Raw genomic sequence first — 18,797 nt, forward strand, 5'->3', positions numbered from 1 at the left:
CAGATCCTTAACCCACTGATCGAGGCTAGGGATCGCACCTGAGACCTCATGGTTCCTAGTCGGGTTTCCGCTGCACCATGACAGGAACTCCCAGGCCTCTTGGCTTTTAAAGGCCCTTCACATGCAGGTATCTTTACATAAATTGTACGTGCTACATACCCAAGATGGTTGCCTTTAAGATAGGTTGGCCCTACCTCCATCTGCACCAAATCCTACCTAGTCTTGAGAATTTCTCCTTTGTCCAAAAATTAGTTAGACTGAGTTGGCACAGTGAATAAGATAACATACTCCTTGGGGATCAGATGTGCTGTAGTAACAAAAGATGAATGGTATTTTTGATGGGTGAACAAATGTTTAGTGTTTAGAAATTGTCAGATGTAAGCCAGAAGAGTCATTTGACCATTGTGTTTATGGCACTTTCAGAGTGAGCAGTTTCCATGAGGGAAAACTTGACTTTAACCAAACACGAGGTGCTGCTGTCAAACATTTACTTCCTAAATAACTTTCAGGTCAGGGTTAAATCATTAAATAGAACAAAGAATTGCAAACAAGGCCAAGTGAGCATTTTATAAGAATTCATTGTTTCTCTTGAGTAATTACTGCTGGACGTAGCTGAAGATTTGGGTCAGAGTTGAAAGAGATGGCTGTGCTGAGAGACACTGGGTGAGAACTCTTTTGATTAGTTTTCTTATCAAAACATGTTTCCAGGTTTAAGGGTAGTAGAGAGGAAGATTGGGGGTTTAAAATCTTGGTTTATGCTGTTCATGAAGTTTCAGTTTATTTTACAGGTTGTTTTGCAAAAACACTTGTAGAGCATGTTGGTATGAAGAACCTGAAGTCCTGGGCCAGTGTCAATCGGGGAGCCATTATTCTTTCTAGGTATGTATAGGGTGTGCCTTCCTCTGCTTAGGGTCCTCAACTTCAAGCCAGTTCCGTCAAAACATGCTTCCTTTACGTTTATTTATCAGTTCTCATGTCTATTTCCAGTAGTCCAGGATTCCTCAGTCACTTTTGGTCCAGGCAAATATACTAAATATCATAGAGGAAATGTTAGGCTTTCCATCAGTCCTTCCAGTTTCTTTTTATTTGCCCTCTTTCAGATGTCAAGGATTATAAAATTATGGCATTCATCATGCATCATTTAATTGTTTCACCATGTTTATGTTTTTGACCAAAGTGTAATTGTGGTCTTTTTAATGAATGATCAGTTTTGTTCCCATGAAAACTGACAGTTGTTTTTTAAATCATGACTGACTTTACATTATAATTCTTCCATTGTTTTCAACTATTCTAAAAGGATGTGAGAAGTATTTGCTACTAAAGTCTGCTTGCTAATCTTTATTTCTTATTAAAATGGTAGAAAACTATCTCAATTTGTAAATTGAGACGTGCTTAATTAACTTCAGTATTGTTCTCTGAGCATAGTTGAGTTTATAATTTACAGGTCATTGAAATTTCCATGTATTCTAGTCCCAGGTAAAAGCCTTCTATGTAGGATATTCATTTTAAAATGGTTTGTGTGTTGTTTTGAAGCAGTCACTGTTGATTTTCTCCCCCTGCTGTGTTAGCGAGATTTGGAAAGAGTTACCAGTCTCAGCTTGAATTTCCCACAGTATTTCACATACAGATATATGCAATTTAATTTGTATTGTTTATAAATGTTACAGGTATTTCTTCAATATATATATTTTGACTTGGTACACATGTTCTCATAAATACACACATCCCAAATAGGCATTCATTTCTTTGAATATATCAGTATCTCCAAGTATATGGGTGATATAGATCATTAGTTCATTTCTCATTAACATTAGCTAATTTTCCAGTTGATGTTGAAAAGCCAGAGTCTATTAGCTGAAATTTTTTTGATGTGAATTTCTTTACCAGGCATGTGGAGTGTTAACACCTACTGACACGTTTTTTTTTTTTTTCATTAGATTCAATTTACTAAAAATTCCAGCAATGCTGTAAAATTAATTTTTAAAGATTGCTTATCAATCAGAGCTTCCCTTAGGTGAATTTCAAACATGAGAAGGATACTATAGGTTTATTATGGAACACTCCTTAAAATTAGAATATGAAATATCTGAAGTTTAAAGGGAAGTAGAACTATCGGTAAACTATTAATTGATGAATAATCATTTTTATTTGGTTTTAGAATATTGTCATAAGCACATGACATTTGTTTGGCAAAATTCTCTGCTTGTTTACATTTTTCTTTAAACTAATGCAGTGTATGTGTGTGTTTTTCTATATCTTTTTTATAGTAAGTGAAAAGCATTTTGGGTGAAAAAAAATCTGCCTTGTATGCAGTCTGAAAAATAACTCAGGGAAGCACAATACTCTAGTGTTTAAAAACATGGGCTCTATACAGACTGCCTGAATTCCAGTCCTAGCTCACTGTATGGCCCTGGGCAAATTACTCAGCTTTTTCTGGACCTTAATTTTCTTGGATGTAAAATCAAATTAATAATAATCTAAGGTTGTGAAAACTAAGATGATACCCATATAATGCTTAGCATTCTAATGCGCATGTTCAATAAATATTAACTTGTATTACTGTTAATGCATTTTATGACCATGTATTTAGCCAAGGTATATAAAATAAAAATACCAAGCGAGTCATATAGTCTATTGAAAAGGTACTTTTCAGCTTTGCAGGTGGCAAGCAGTACTTGTTGCTTGTCTCCCACGACCAGGAGGCTGCTGACTTCTCCTTGGGGACATGATGGAAATTATTGGGACCAGGTCTTTCAAAATTGCCAAGTGATTTCTTTCTAGGATGTGTTTCATTGGTCAGCAATTAAATGTGGTCACTAAGAAGTCGAGGGAGAACAGGAAATTTGGCCACTGTTTGGCAATGGCATGCCTGTGACCTGGCTCCTATTTAGAGAAAGCGGCCAGCTTGTTGCCAGCCTGCAGGGTGTGATAGGGTAGTCCAGCAAAAAGTCAGAGAGCAGAGCTGATTTTTTTTTTTTTTTTCTTTAATGACTCACCTTGGTCAAGTGCTTAACTAGCATCCGGCTCTGGCTAGGTGCTTTGGATCATGTGAGCCTCAAAAAAACCAACCCTGTGAGATAAAAGGTAGATTCTTTTGTTAATCCCATTCTACAGGCCAGGAAACTGAGTCTTTGAGAATTTGAATCGCATGCTGTAGGTTGTAGAGTTATTGGGTGAGAGGCATGTTTCAGATTTGGGCAGTTAAGCTCCAACGTAGAGCTCCTCACACCTTCACTCATTATTTTAGCAGTAGAGCTCACTAAGGAGGCCATTAACTGCTAATGTTTCACGCCCCCTCCTTTCTTCCCTGTACACCTTGTCACGCCTGTTAATTTAGCCACTCAGCATTTCAGGAAACACTCTGTACATGTGGGCCTATGAAATATATAAAACACAGGCTCCGTCTTCTTGAGCTTACCTAGGTGGAGAAGGAAAGGAAGAATAAATGTAGTAAACAATTTTAAGGCAGGGTGTTCATCCTAATACAAAGTGAAAGGGCCAATTACATGGTTTTAGAATATAAGTTACTAGCCTCCATCAATTATCTGATGAAAAAAAAAATGTATAGTTACAAAACTTGTCTCACAAGTCTGTGAATTTTTTTATGCTGTGTGTGAGGGTAGTATCTGGAGATGATCTAGGGAAATTGAAATTATGAAATTTCAGTTTTTCTTTATTTTTTGTCTTCTCTCTACAGCCTTCTCCAGAGTTCTGATCAAGAAGTTGCTAATGAAGTCAAAGCTGGACTGAAAAGCCTGATTCCTACATTGGAAAAAAACAAAAACACCAGCAAAGGAATAGAAATGCTACTTGAAAAACTGACTGCCTAAGTGGAAACAGTTAAGAACAAGTTGGAATCATTTTTCCTCTTCTGTTTTCCCAGCACAGGAAAGAAGGGCCATCTTACTAGGAATTTGGGTGCTCTGTATATGTGTTTCTTCTTTGTATAAGAATCTATTTATGAAATGGTTTCTAAAAATACCCTTTTTAAGAAAAAAATCTCAGCCTTCTCCTTTTTTTCATATTGAATAAGCAGATCACAACGTGAAAGGTTTAACAGTCACATACAGTGGGACCAACCAAATGTATATAAAGTAGTTGCATGCATTGATTCGGGGAGACACCATCTTCATGGAACAGTAGTCTGTGAGGGCTTCAGAGGAAGGCAGCATGTGGTAAAGAAGAGCCACAGGGGTCTTTGGTGGGAGCAGTGAGGTGGGGGTTACTGGTTTTGAACTGAGCTTCAGGAAGTCTTAGGGCTTGATGGGAACAGGAACAGGGCTGTGTTCCCCAGCTGCCTTATGGATCAGGTTCTGTGTTAGATTTTGTTTGAAACAAGCCAGTCCAGTAAGTTAAGATTCATGGGGGGAAATGTGCTAGATGAATTAGGGGATCACAGTGGGTAGCAGTGTTAAGGCCAAGGTCACCTGAGAATGTTGTCTTTGGACCTGCGTCTTCCAAGTAAACAGCTCCTTGTAATGAGATTCTCTCTCTGGACTGTCCCTAAAGTAGCTGAGGCCTACAGGCTTTGAGTTAGAAGGAAGGAGATGCAAATTTGTTAATACTATAGAAGTTTGAATTTAAGTGTAAATTTGTTGATGACTATTGGTAGACCTTGGAAGGAGTCAGAGTCAGGCTTATGTAGCCCTGCCTGTGAACACCTGACTGCTTCTGAAGCCTTGGCGCTTTCTCTCAGTAGCCTGCTATAACAGGAAAGCCATTGGGTCTGTCACTGCAGTCACACCTGAGGAGAATGGCTGTGCCTTTCCTGACCAGACTGCAAGGTTGCAGGACTGCTCCCATCGCAGGAGTTACCAGTACATCACCTCCTGCCCCCTCCTGCTGGGTGCATTGACCGCTGGAGGAACAAAAGAGCACACACCTGTAATTCTCTTTTGGTGTAGATTCTTTCCCTGCCACCACCTCTCCGCCCCCAGCCAGGTCTAAGGTTGGAGGGACAGTTGGTGGGGATGGGAGGGGGGTGAGGAGATAATAGGCAGGAGACAACATCAGAGCTTGCTTTTGTTTGACTAATATATTGTGAGTTTGTTTTCCATATAAAGGATTCATTTCGAAAGAGAAGAGGACAAAAACCTGCTATTTGAGAGTTTGGTGGTGGGGGGGTTGTTTTTAAATCCATCAGTTTTAGGCATTTTCTTTTAAATTCCTATAATGGGAAAATACGGACTGAGACGTTTCACCACCACTATTCCCTTACTTCTTTTCTTCCTAATATTGAATACTTTTTGATAGATTGGTGTTCAATTGATATGATTATGCTGATGTAAATTGTTAAATACTGAAGGAAGTAGTGAACTGTCTTAAATTTCCTATACTATTTCATTTTTCCCAGAATTAATAAATTGCCAAATTTATTTATTCTTCTACACTCCCATTATTAATTTTTCTCAAACTGTCCATCAGAATTGCTTAGCAGGCACCATATTTCTCTTTTTCTCAGCCTGATGACACTCTCATGTTATTGTGTCCAACCCTTCCCCATGGCTCCCGTATCTCCCATCCAGTGTGACTCCAGTGGGTCATAGATGTGCTTAGATTTTAACAGCCTCATTCAATACTCCAGCAAGCCATACAGACATTTCCCTTGTGTGTCTTCTACAAAAGAGCACTGTATGAACTAATCCTAGGGGCCCTTTTAGAAAGGAGCCTGGCCAATGAACCTCAAAAGAAAAGTGTATTCCTGGGAAAGGTTCCTTGGGTCACAGACATTCATGGAACAGAGTCCCTTTCCTGATGGCTGACTTTAGAATGTGCAGAAAGCACACTGAGCATGGCTGAGCAAAAGGTTGAAAGAACCTGGAACTTTGGTGTTGAGCTCTTAATCAACTCTAGGAGCTGCCCTGCTCCTGAACTTCCTGTTACTGAATCTTTAGAAACTTGCAGCCCAAATTGTGGCTAACTTATCCCTGAATACCAATTTCCACACTTTCCAATGCGTCATGTCAAATGGCAGGCCCTCCTCCTGGAGCCAGCTGGCTTTCTGGATGTCCTAATAACTGTGGCACAACCACCTTCATCATCCCGGGCTATTCATTATACTCTTATGAAAAGCCCATTTCTAGGATCCCATGCATTTCATTTTGTTGCTTAGCATCCTGTTTTGAGTAGGGCACAATCTCCGGTAGCTTCCTGAGTAAGAAAGCATATGAGGTAAAATTTTAAAGTCTGAATGTCTTCTTTTTTATTTTATTTTATTTATTTATTTTTTTGCTTTTTAGGGCTGCACATGTGGCACAAGGAAGTTCCCAAGCTAGGGTTTAAATCAGAGCTGCAGCTAGCTGCTGGCCTACACCTCAGCCACAGCAACTCGGGATCTGAGCTATCTCTGCAACCTACACCACAGCTCATGGCAACACCAGATTCTTGACCCACTGAGTGAGGCCAGAGAGCGAACCTGCATTCTTGTGGTTATTAGGTTCATTACCACTGAGCCACAGCTGGAACTCCTGAATGTCTTTTTTTTTTTTTTAATATAATGATTTTTATTTTTTCCCATTATAGCTGGTTTACAGTGTTCTGTCAATTTTCTACTGTACAGTATGGTGACCCAGTTACACATACATGTATACATTCGTTTTTCTCACATTATCAGGCTCTGTCATAAGTGACTAGACATAGTTCCCAGTGCTACACAGCAGGATCTCATTGCTAATCCATTCCAGAGGCAATAGTCTGCATCTATTATCCCCAAGCTCCCAATCCACTTCACTCCCTCCCCCTCCTCCTTGGCAACCACAAGTCTATTCTCCAAGTCCATGATTTTCTTTTCTGTGTAAAGGTTCCTTTGTGCCGTATATTAGATTCCTGATATAAGTGATATCATATGGTATTTGTCTTTCTCTTTCCGACTTACTTCACTCAATATGAGAGTCTCTAGTTCCATCCATGTTGCTGCAAATGGCATTATTGTGTTCTTTTTAATGACTGAGTAGTATTCCATTGTGTATATAGACCACATCTTCCTAATCCAATCATCTGTCAATGGACATTTGGGTTGTTTCCATGTCTTGGGTATTGTGAATAGTGCTGCAATGAACATACGGGTGCATGTGCCTTTTTCAAGGAAAGTTTTGTCCAGATATATGCCCACGAGTGGGATTGCTGGGTCCTGTGGTAGTTTTATGTATAGTTTTCTAAGGTACCTCCATGCTGTTCTCCATAGTGGTTGTACCAGTTTCATTCCCAGCAACAGCGCAGAAGGGTTCCCTTTTCTCCACATCCTCTCCAGCATTTGTTATTTATGGGCTTATTAATGATGGCCATTCTGACTGGTGTGAGGTGGTGTCTTGTGGTAGTTTTGATGTGCATTTCTCTAATAATCAGTGATGTTGAGCATTTTTTCATGTGCTTGTTGGCCATCTGTATATCTTCCTTGGAGAAATGTCTATTCAGGTCTTTTGCCCATTTTTCCATTGGGTTCTTGGCATTTTTGCTGTTGAGTTGTATAAATTGCTTGTATATTCCAGAGATTAAGCCCTTGTCAGTTGTATCATTTGAAACTATTTTTTCTCATTCTGTAAGTTGTCTTTTGTTTTCTTTTTGGTTTCCTTTGCTGCAGAAGCTTGTCAGTTTGGTGAGGTCCCATTGGTTTATTTTTGCTTTTATTTCTGTTGTATTCCCAAGTATTTTATTTTTGGGGGTGTAATTTTAAAAGGTATCATATTTTTCTATTCCTTTTCTAGTATTTCATTGTTAGTATACAGAAATGCGACTGATTTCTGAATGTTAATCTTATATGCTGCTACTTAGTTGAATTTGTTGATCAGTTCAAGTAGTTTTTGGCTTGAGTCCTTATGGTTTTCTGTATTATAGTATCATGTCATTTGCATACAGTGACAATTTTACCTCTTACTATTCGGATGCATTTTATCTCTTTTTGATTGCTGTGGCTAGGACTTCCAGTACTATCTTGAATAACAGTGGTGAGAGTGGGCATCCTTGTCTTGTTCCAGATTTTAGTGGGAAGGCTTTCAGCTTTTCTGCATTGAGTATTATATTTGCTGTGGGTTGTCATAAATGGCTGTAATTATGTGAAGGTATGTTCCCTCTATACCCACTTTGGTAAGAGTTTTTATCATGACGCAATGTTGGATTTTGTCAAATGCTTTTTCTGCATCTATTGAGATGATCAGAGCTTTTTGACTTTTCTTTTTTGAATGTGGTATGTGATGTTGATTGATTTACGTATGTTGAACCATTCTTGTGCACTTGGGATGAATCCTACCTAGTCGTGGTGTATAATCCTTTTTATATGCTGTTGGATTCGGTTAGCTAAAGTTGTGCTGTGAATTTTTGTGTCTATATTCATCAAAGATATTGGCCTATAGTTTTCTTTTTGGTGGTATCTTTGGTTTTGGAATTAGGGTGATGATGGCGTCATAGAATGTTTTTGGGAGTGTTCCTCCTTCTTCAACCTTTTGAAAAAGTTTAAAAAGGGTGGGTATAAGTTCCTCTTTGCGTGTTTGGTAGAATTTCACCTTTGAAGCCATCTGGTCCCGGACTTTTATTAGTAGGGAGTGTTTTTATGACATATTCAATTTAATTTCTAGTGATTGGCCTGTTCAGTTGATCTCTTTCTTCTTGATTCAGTTCTGGCAGACTGTAAGTCCCTAGAAGGTTGTCCATTTCTTCTAGGTTGTTACATTTGTTAGCATATAGTTGTTCATAGTATTCTCTCGTGGCTTTTTGAATTTCTGTAGTATCTGGTATGACTTCTTTTTCATTTCTTATTTTGTTTATTTGGGGTTTTTCTTTCCTCCTCTTGGTGAGACTAGCCAGAGGTTTGTTAATTTTGTTTACCTTTTCAAAGAATCAGCTCTTGGTTTTATTGATTTCTTCTGTTGTTTTTTGAATCTCTATTTTATTGATTTCCTCTTTGATCTTTATGATTTCTGATTTCCTTCCTTCTGCTGACTTTAGGTTTTGTTTGTTGTTCTTTTTCTAATTCATTTAGGTGGTAGGTTAAGTTGTCGATTTGAGATTTTTCTTCTTTGTCGAGGAAGGCCTGTACTGCTATGAATTCCCCTCTGAGAACTGCTTTTGTGGCATCCCATAGATTTTGAGTGGTTGTATCTTCATTATCATTTGTCTCGAGGTATTTTTTTAATTTCCTTTTTGATTTCCTCATTCTGGGTATAGAATTCTAGTATGAAACAGGTGTGGATGCTGCTTTTTAACTGGAGTCCTCCAGATGTCAGGATCTATAGGCCTTTTGTCTCAGCCATTCAGTGCCTCCAGAGGAAAGTCCACCTGGCAGCCAGTATTCTGGTTGCTCAGTAGTTGGTGTGCAGCTTTTAATTAATCCACTAGCTCTGAGTTCAGTGCCTCTCCCTCATTCTGTCTTGTACCTGGGGACCCTAGTCTGAAGAAATGGAACCATCGTGAGTCTGTAAAATAAACTCTCAGCCTTCTACCAGTGTGTGAAGTGGTTGTTGACCAGTTTTAGCCAGTTTCCCTGTTTTCCATCCCAGCCCTCACTCCAGCTTTCCCCAGTACTTAGCATCTCTAATTGCTGAGATTTCCTGTAAATCATAGTGATAATGAACTTACTCCTGTGCATGTATGTGGTATTCAGCTTTCTCTATGACTTTGTCTTCCAGATATTTGTTGCTGTTGTTCACTCACTGATGGCTTCTCGTCTGTTTCCTTTGTTGTTTTGACTGTATGTATATATTTTTTTAATGGCTGCACCCATGGCATGTGGAAGTTCCTGGGCCAGGGATTGAATCCAAGCTGCAGCTGTGACCTATGCCATGGCTTCAGCAATGCCAGATCCTTAATCCACTGTGCTGGGCAGGGGATTGAACCCTTGCCTCTGCAGCTACCTGAACTACTGCAATCGTATTCCTAACCCACTGTACCATAGGGGGAACTCCTATACCATTTTCATTCTTAGCAGAAATTCATAGATTTTTACCAAATTGAGAACAACCTACCTGGCTGAATGGAGGATATATTTTCCATGAAAAACCTAACTGAATTTGAGAATGTCTTTAATTTGAAAATTTAGCTGTTGTAGTTTTCAGGTTGCACCAACCCCATGCTTTTCCCAGGAATCAGATGTTGCCTAGAAGGAGGGAGAATCTGTTCCCCTTTAAGCTTGGGGTCATGTGTGTTTACCTAAATGGTATAAGGCTTCCTGCATGCCTGAACACAAAAGGCTGCCTCTTTAAAATATGAGATGACACTTCTGTTGCTATTTGCAATGAAATTTTGAAAAGGTTACATCTTAATTATAGCAGATTAGTCACTTTTAAGAGTATGTCTTGCAAAGACAAGAGTTTGTGTGTATTTTTAGACTCATGGTTAAGAGAGGACAAGTTCTCAAAAAAAGCAACAGTTAATACTGAGCCACTAATCTATTTCTATACTAAAACTGATGAACTTAAATAAACATAAAAATCTGCAACTTGAACTCATTTTCTCACCTCTGAAATTGTTTATCCCAAGGAAAGTAAGTTCATAATCATCTCCATCTGTTATGGGCTGAATTAATTGTATTCTGTTCAAGTTTGTCGGTGGAAAGCCTCGCCTCCACCCCAAGCCCCACCCCCCTACACCTCAGCATGTGACTATATATTTGGAGATAGTCTCCTTTTTTTTAATTTATTAAAGTTTTATTGAAGTATAGTTGATCTACAACATTGTGGTAATTTCTGCTGTACAACACAGCAATTCAGTTATACATGTACACATCCATTCTCTTCTGGGAGTTAGGGTCTTTAAAGAGGTGACTAAGGTAAAATGAGGTCACATGAGTAGACTGTACTCTGTGACTGCTGTTCTTGTGAAAAGCGATCAGGACACATGTAAAGAGAAAATCATGAGAAGACCAGTGAGAGAAGATAGCCATCTACAAGCCGGGAAAAGAGGACCCCAAGTGGAACAAACTCTGCTGACACCTTCACCTTGGACTCCTAGCTTCCAGAAACTGCAGAGATAAATTTCTGTTGTTTAAGCCTCCCAGTGTGTGATGTTTATTAGGCAACCCTAGAAAACTAATACACCATCCTTCCCATCCTAAATTTAAAACCATCACTACCACAGTGCTCCCAGATTCCCTAACCTCTTTCCTAGTTGAATTCTTAAGGGTTTAACAGACAGTCTTAACCAGGTGATGTAGTATGTTCTTTGGATTGGATGTCTTTTATGAACAGTAACTAAAGGCCTGCTCTGCTCTGCATTCCGAAGTGTGCAAACAGACACTGATTGCTCTGTGCATGTTTGTACTCAAAATAGTGCCTTGGAAGATAGCATCAGTGTTTCCACTCCCATCCCTGTAAAGGAGTGGTGTTTGGAATCTTTCATCAAAATTCTTTCTAGTGTTTGAACATGGGTTCATGCCTATTGCTGAATGTAAGCAGACCAAGAGAGCTGTAAAAATGTGATAATGAGAAATTTTAGTCCATGCTCTCTTGTGCTTAGGGGAATTAATTCTATCTTAGGAGAAAATGATAGTTCTTCATTGTGCCTGATGTGTGACAAGTACTTAAGTGGAAGGTGATAGGAATCTGGTAAGGTTATGAGAATCATCTGACTTTGTGCTCTTGATGACTCTAATTAAGCATATGAATAATTTAGATTTTTAAATGACTTCCAGATGCTTGAAAACAGCCTTTCCTTTTAGATAGAAATAAACTCACGGTTTTTTTGATATACCTGTCAGTAAAGACTTTGACTTGCTGCTATTACATTCAACAATAGGCAGAGATAGAATAAATGTGATTTCTAAAGACCTGTGTAACAACCAGAAAGTGCTTTTGAGGAAATGGACAAGACTTGGGTTTTATTTTTCCTGTCACATAAACTATTCTGCCCCATCTGTATTGCCTAATACTGAAGTCTGGTTCTAAATACAGATCTGTGTGGAAACCATTGTATCTGCTTATAATACAACCTCTTGGACATATGTTCTGGTCTGGCTGGCACCTCTTTGGGGGTTCCCCTCCCACATTTCACAGTCGTCCTGTTCGTGTAGGGCTAACCTATCCTGACCTTTTTTCGCTGGGTGCACAAGACCAGGTGTGTGACCCAAATCACACCATTCATTGGCCATGATTATTTGTTAATGGTGAAATACTCATTAATAAGTACTATCAAGGGAGTTCCTGTCGTGGCTCAGTGAAAATGAATCTAATATCCATGAGGATGCATGTTCAATCCCTGGCCTCAGTGGGTTAAGGATCCAGCGTTAATGTGAGCTGTGGTGTAGGTGGTAGAGGCGGCTTGGATCCCAAGTTGCTGTGGCTGTGGGGAAGGCCGGCAGCTGTAGCTCCAATTAGGCCCCTATCCTGGGAACCTCCATATGCCATGGGATGGGGCCCTGAAAAGCAAAAATAAATAAATAAATAAAATCAGAGTCTGGCATGGGAGCAAAACCATACCACTTAGAGTTCTGGGACTTCTGTGAGAAGTCATGAGAGGTTGTCTCCCTTCCTGTGAGTCCCAAGCTCCTTATCCAGCAGGCAGCACCAGGCAATAGGCTAGTATTACCTTTCATCAATTCTAAAAATGCACCCCCCCATCTCCCCCCATTTTAACAAATCTGAAAGGATACACCTTATAGCCAATGGCATCACATCTTAGCCTAGTCATGTTAATCACTTTTTCTCAGTGATACATAAAATAATGGTGGGTCTTAGGGTCAAGGCTTGTTACAGTTGGTAAACTGTAGTATTCCATCTCTTTATGTAAGCCTGCTTTGCTTTTCTGTAGTAGCTTTTTCTCTCAGAATTTCTCTGCTGCTGGATTCCCAGGTGTGTTCCACTATATACTTACACTCCACTTACACCTCTTTGGAAAATAAAATCAGGTAAAATTAGATGCAGTATAGGATAGTGGCTCGGAGTGCTGGTCCAGAACCACATTGTGATTTGAGGCCTGGCTGTTAACAGGGCATCCTTGGGCAAGTTTCATAACGTCTCTACTTGAGTTTCTTCATTTTTTTAATTTTATTTTGCTTTTTAGGGCTGTACCTGCAGCATATCAGGCTAGGGGTCGAATCCCAGCTACAGCTACTGGCCTACAGCACAACCACAGTAACTCGGGATCCGAGCTGCGTCTTCAGCTTACACCACAGCTCACAGCAATGCCAGATCCCTGACCCACTGAGCGAAGCCAGGGATCCAACCAGGATCCTCATGGATAGTAGTTGGATTCATTTCCGCTGTGCTACAACAGGAACTCCAGTTTCTTCATTTATAAAAAGATGCACACTTTCCTTGGTCACTATGAGGATTAAATGAGTTTATATAAGAAAAATACCTAGAACTGAGCCTGAACACAGAGGCTGGGCCCAGTCCTAGGGTTGGGCTCCCACGTGGGCAGAGAGAAGCACAAGAGATTGCTGGAAAGGTTGCTGTCGTCACAAAGCCATGAGTTGGAAGTCAGATAAAGTTCCCATCTTTGAGTTATTTGGCATCAAACATTTCAGTAACCCTTGCCCCCAAATGCTTGTACACTAGTACTTTTGAGTATGAAGTGGCTAAGAAATCACATAGAATCTTCCGTGATTTCATTACCACTTTTACGTAAATATTTTACAATTTAAAACAGCTATGTACCTTTGAAAAGCCATCTCTCCCCTTTGTAGCTGGTACTTAGGGCTAGATAGGCTTTGCAGCCCCCTGCAGTCTCTTCAGCCCACAGGTTAAGAAGCTGGGGTGAAAGCACTTGAGCCCAAATTGGCTCCCTTTCAAATGCAGATAACCCTGCTAGGAACAGCGCCTTTAGCTCTAGCTTGTGATTAACACCTTCCTTCAAAGTCTGTCAACTTGTTTAGGTAAAATGCTGAGAGCTAGACAGGTTGGAAAAGGAGTTTGTTTCCTTTGGAAGGGGTACTTTTAGGTCACTCACCTGAGCCAATAAGCCTAGGTACCCCAGAGAAGTGCAGAGTTTCAGTTTGGGTAGTAGTCTTGCAAGTGAGAATTAGCACCCAGGTGATTGTTTTGTAGAGGAAACGGTTTGGATTTATTTGACAAATGTGGCCCCTGTGGGTTCCTCCACTTGTTAGGCATGTGATCTCCATCCTAAGTTACTTCATCTATCACATAAGCTACTTACCTCATGTTCCCCATAATTAATAAAGACTTTTAAGCAAGAAGATTTGCTGCAACTGTGAGGGGTCTTTGAGAGCAAGCAGGACCACAGAGAAGAGCACTTGGAGTTTGTTTTCAGAAGATCAGGCTTTGAGGCTTGGCCCAGGATCTGACCAGGAATGTAGGTAAGTCACAGTCTTTAGAAACTTGTTTTTTTGTTTGTAAAAATAAAGGGGTGACGTCAGAATGAAGTGACGTTGTATATGTGAAGGTGCCAGGTTAAACTTTATAGGTGTTTGTGATTCCTCAGATAGATTGGATATTACTTGCTTTGTTGGTTCCCAGGTTACAGAATTGCAGTGTAAAGATAAAAAACAAAAACAAACACACACCCCCAAAAACTCTACTACTAGTAATATAGTTATCCGATGCCTAAAAGATAAGCAAAAAGATTTGCCCCATTCAAAGACGTACTAGAGCATTGTCTGCAAAAACACAAGGCTGGTTGACTTTTCTAGGGGATGTAGCTTTGCTTGACATACTATTCTATTAATTAAGGTCCAGACGCTGAAAAAGTGGATCATAATGTGTAGATATCAAATAAGTTGCAAACAATTTCTTTCTAAAGGAGAGATAACTCCAAAGATGAGAGTATCGTCTGGTATAACATGAACCAGTGTTGCTCTAACCTTGCAGTCTGGCTAGTAGTTTTTCTTTCATTGAACAACTGAATGAGAAAAAAATACATATATATGACTGATTAATGAGAGAAAAGCACACAAATGTATTTAAATTCTGCATGACATGGGGACCTTTATAAGGATATGAGAACCCGTAGGATGAGTTAAACCTACGCATTTCAGTGCTAGGTTTGATGAAGAGTGTGAAGTCATGGGGAATGTGATAGGGACAAAAAGGGTAAGAGCTAAGTGTATAAACTAAGAAGGAGCACGGCCTGTTGGTTCAAGATCCTCTCAGTGTCCCTCCATCTTCACAAATAAGGATGCTGCTTTTCTCTCAGATATAGGGAGGTTTAGACCCTCAAGTGAGGGTCTCCAGATCTGCATTAGGGGAAGGAAGATCAGAGAGTCCTGAACCTGTCTCTTGTTGAATTCCTTCAATGTAAACATACAAGGTGCTATAATATGTCCTGAATCCCATCAATATCACTGCTCAGCTTGTTTTCTCGCTAATGAATTCTGTCACTCTTAAACATGTTATATATTTGCATGAGAATCATGTTTTTAATGTTCTGAAGACATTTTGACATTATAAAGTAGCATTTTGTTTCCATATTGCACGTTAGATGTAGTTCTTATTTACCACCTTTTGGTTCAACAAACCCTCAAAAATCAATTCCCTCATTTTCTCAAAGGTGCCACCCAGCCGATGCTGGCAAACTATTTCCACCATGTTGTTGTCAACTGCAGTCATGATGCGACTGTTCTGTGGAAAGCTATTCTGTTATATTTAGATTGCATTTTAAGTTACATTTATTTTAAAGAACGCCTTGGAGATTTACAGTTTCAGTTACTGAAAGATCTAAACTCACCAGTTAGGATTTTAAGGGAGGTTCCATAACTGAGGAAAGTAGGGGTCTGATGGAAGAATTTCCCTGAGTACTGATCAGGATCAGATCAAGGTAATACTTCCCATATGTAAGTTTTCTTGAGAATTGTTTGAATAAAAAAAGCTGGGAAAGGGCAACATGATATAAAGTTTATCACAAGACTTAGATGGGCAAAAGGTACAGCAATACTTAAATGAACTACTTTGAGTTAAAATGTCTTTCTAGAGAAGTTTATTATGGCAAAGTTCTGCCAAGACTGGAAGCACAGTCAGAAGGACATGCAATTCCAGCAAATGGAGAGGATTTTTCTTCAGTCAGCTATAAAAATCAGAGTTGGTGACGAAATTCTATTGTGCTATATGTAAGAGCCTTTAAAAATCTGTTCTTTTTTTTTTTATACTATTAAGATAGCTTCTATCTATGTGCAGTTTATAAATGTACTTCATGTTCTCATGACCCCAGGGTTTTGCAGTCTTTCAGTGGCACATGTGCTACCCACTGGTTCCATCCTCTGCCTCTGGCCTTCCCCTGGGTATGCCAGGGACTTGCCCAGAGGTGCAGGGTAAATGAGGGGAGAAAGAGGACCAGCAGTTGAGGAAATAGCCTTCAGTGACTTAAGTGGAAGGCACACCCAGCCTTCCCCAACCAGGGTTGCAGTGGGACAGGGATTCTCCGACTCACCTTAGAGGCAGGTAATGCCTTGTGTTTTGATTCTGTAGTACAACAACTCCTGCAAATGGGACAAGGTGAGAGACAGCTCCACAAAGGCTTCATAGGGCTGGCCTAGGAATCAAAGGATTATTATGGTAGAATGAAGAGATCTTTGGACAGATATGGGTTCTAACCCCTCAACCACCAGTAGATCAGGTGGTTTTTAGGTGGGACCTTCAAAGTCCCAATTGCCCTGAGATGCCTAGGGAGCAGCAATGTGGGAAGTCAGGGCAGAGCAGATGGGGCTCTTGACCAACCACCTGGGCTTCCCCCAGAGCAGCCCCACTTATACCTGTTTAATGTGTTCAGACTTGGGAGTTAGGTTTCTTTCTGCAACAGGGTTCTGCTGTTAAAAACAAAGCTAGAAAACCACTGATCAGCATCCTCTCCATGTCCTTCTAGATAAACCAGTCCACGATTGCCTGACTGTGCTTACCTATACTGTATCCTTCATGCCACATGCAATCAGCAAGCAGGGCCAAGAGGGAAGCCCTAGGCTGGAAGCAGATTTCCCATGAAGCCTACGAGGCTTAAGCATCAGGGCCCCTTGCTTGCTGGGCATTTCAAAGCCTAATTTTGTATTCATAATTCAATTTTTTTTTCTTAAGAGGATATCCTAAATTGTATAAGCTTTAGACTCCACAAATCCTGAATCCTCCCTTGCATTAGACTCAAGCTCCTTAGTGTACAAACATCACTGCAGACCTGTCCTAGTGAACTGAAAACGTAACCTTAGAACAAACCAGCCTTTTGGAATGGGGTGGGGGTTGCTTTGCAAGCTCAACCTTAGTAAGTGATGGCAAAACCAGTGTTACATTATTCCTGCTAGTGACAAATGGATATAAAAGATCAGTTATTATTCCTTTTCTTTCGTTTCCTCCACAAACACGTTGATCAGAGTCATATAGCTTTGAGGCTAAGAACACATGCTCTATAACAATTCCTCATAGAATACTGTCAACTATTTTACAGTGCTTGGACATAAAATACTCATAAGTTTTAATGTTCCTTATTATCATCAAGTGATTAGTTGAGACAGAAACAACTGGTTTCCTATCTCAACACCTCAGAAACAGAACCCCATTTTTTGGCTAGGTGGCCTGTGCCCAACTCAAATATTTCCTTACTTCTTCACAGAAAATATTTTAGTCAATGAGGTATAAGAGTAAATGTCATACTCATTCAGTAAGTCATGTTAAAGGAGAGTGAGTGCCTTTTGCTTTATCTTACTCCTTTGAACTTACATGTGATAGCTGGAACTCTAGCAGCCATGTCGAATCACATGGACAAGGTTTTTACCCTAGGAATAAAGGCATGTGAGTTGAAGGGAGCCTGGGTCCCTGACAACTTCATGGATTTGCTTTACTAGCCTTGCACTGCCTGCTTTCAAATTCTTCTATAAAGGCAGGGTTCTCAAATACCCAGATAGCTTATTAAAACAGATTTCTAGGAGTTTCCACTGTGGTGCAGCCTGTTAAGCATCTGGCATTGTCTCTGCAGTGGTGTAGGTTTGATTCCTCAGCCTGGCTCAGTGGTTTAAGATCCAGCATTCCAGCAGCTATGACATAGGTCACAGCTGTGGCTCAGATTCAATCCCTGGCCTGGGCACTTCCATATGTCCCAAGTATGGCCCCAAAAAAGGGAAAACAAAACAAACAAACAAAACAGATTTCTAGGCCCTACTCCTAAAAGTCTCTGATTCAGTAGATAATGGCTTGGAGCCCAAGACTCTGCATTTTTATAAGTTCCCAAGTGATATGAATCATGCTGTTTCCAGGACCATTTTTTGAAAGCCAAGTTTTTTGTGTGTTTAGGGAAATAAAGTTTTTTCTTAAAAAAATTTTTTTTTTATTGAAGTGTAGTTGGTTTACAATGTGTCAATTTCTTTCATTTGATTTTTAGGCCCCTGCCCATGGCACATGGAGGTTCCCAGTCTAGGGGTCAAATCAGAGCTCTCGTAGCTGCTGGCCTACGCCAGATCCACAGCAATGCAGGATCCAAGTCACCTCTGAGACCTACACCACAGCTCATGGCAACTCCAGATCCTTAACCCACTGATCGAGGCTAGGGAGCAAACCTGCGTCCTCATGGATGGTAGTCGGATTCGTTTCCCCTGAGCCACAACGAGAACTCCAACAACGTGCCAATTTCTGCTGAAAACTTTTATTTTTTTTAAGCCACCATTTTTGGCTATTCTGTCATCAAAGATGAGTCTAATGCATTATTTAACTCTTCTTGCTCTGCTAAGTGATAAAGCAGCAGCAACATGATTAAAATGCCACTCAAAGTGAAGCAGACAGATGGGGTGAATTGCAAATGGAATTTTTTGGCCACTGCATCTTATTCATCTGTCAAATGAGTACTGAGTACCTAGTATATGCTAGGCATATACAACAATAACTAAGCCGTGGCCATGATTAACAGCAGTCACCGCCTAGCTGATACTGATGTAGCATTCA

General features: G+C 40.1%; 1 protein-coding gene across 1 annotated transcript in view; it reads left to right on the forward strand.

The window, feature by feature from the left end:
* The window catches only part of PUM3 (pumilio RNA binding family member 3), a 44,252-nt gene extending 38,877 nt beyond the window's left edge, over window positions 1-5,375 (forward strand). Inside the window, exons 17-18 of the mRNA XM_047767705.1 lie at window positions 789-879; window positions 3,698-5,375. Coding sequence (XP_047623661.1) covers window positions 789-879; window positions 3,698-3,830 — 224 coding nt within the window. The 3' untranslated portion in view covers window positions 3,831-5,375. The remainder of the gene's footprint in view (window positions 1-788; window positions 880-3,697) is intronic.
* The last annotated feature ends 13,422 nt before the right edge of the window (window positions 5,376-18,797 follow it).

This window comes from Phacochoerus africanus, chromosome 2 (assembly GCF_016906955.1).
Source record: "Phacochoerus africanus isolate WHEZ1 chromosome 2, ROS_Pafr_v1, whole genome shotgun sequence".
NCBI classification, from domain to species: domain Eukaryota; kingdom Metazoa; phylum Chordata; class Mammalia; order Artiodactyla; family Suidae; genus Phacochoerus; species Phacochoerus africanus.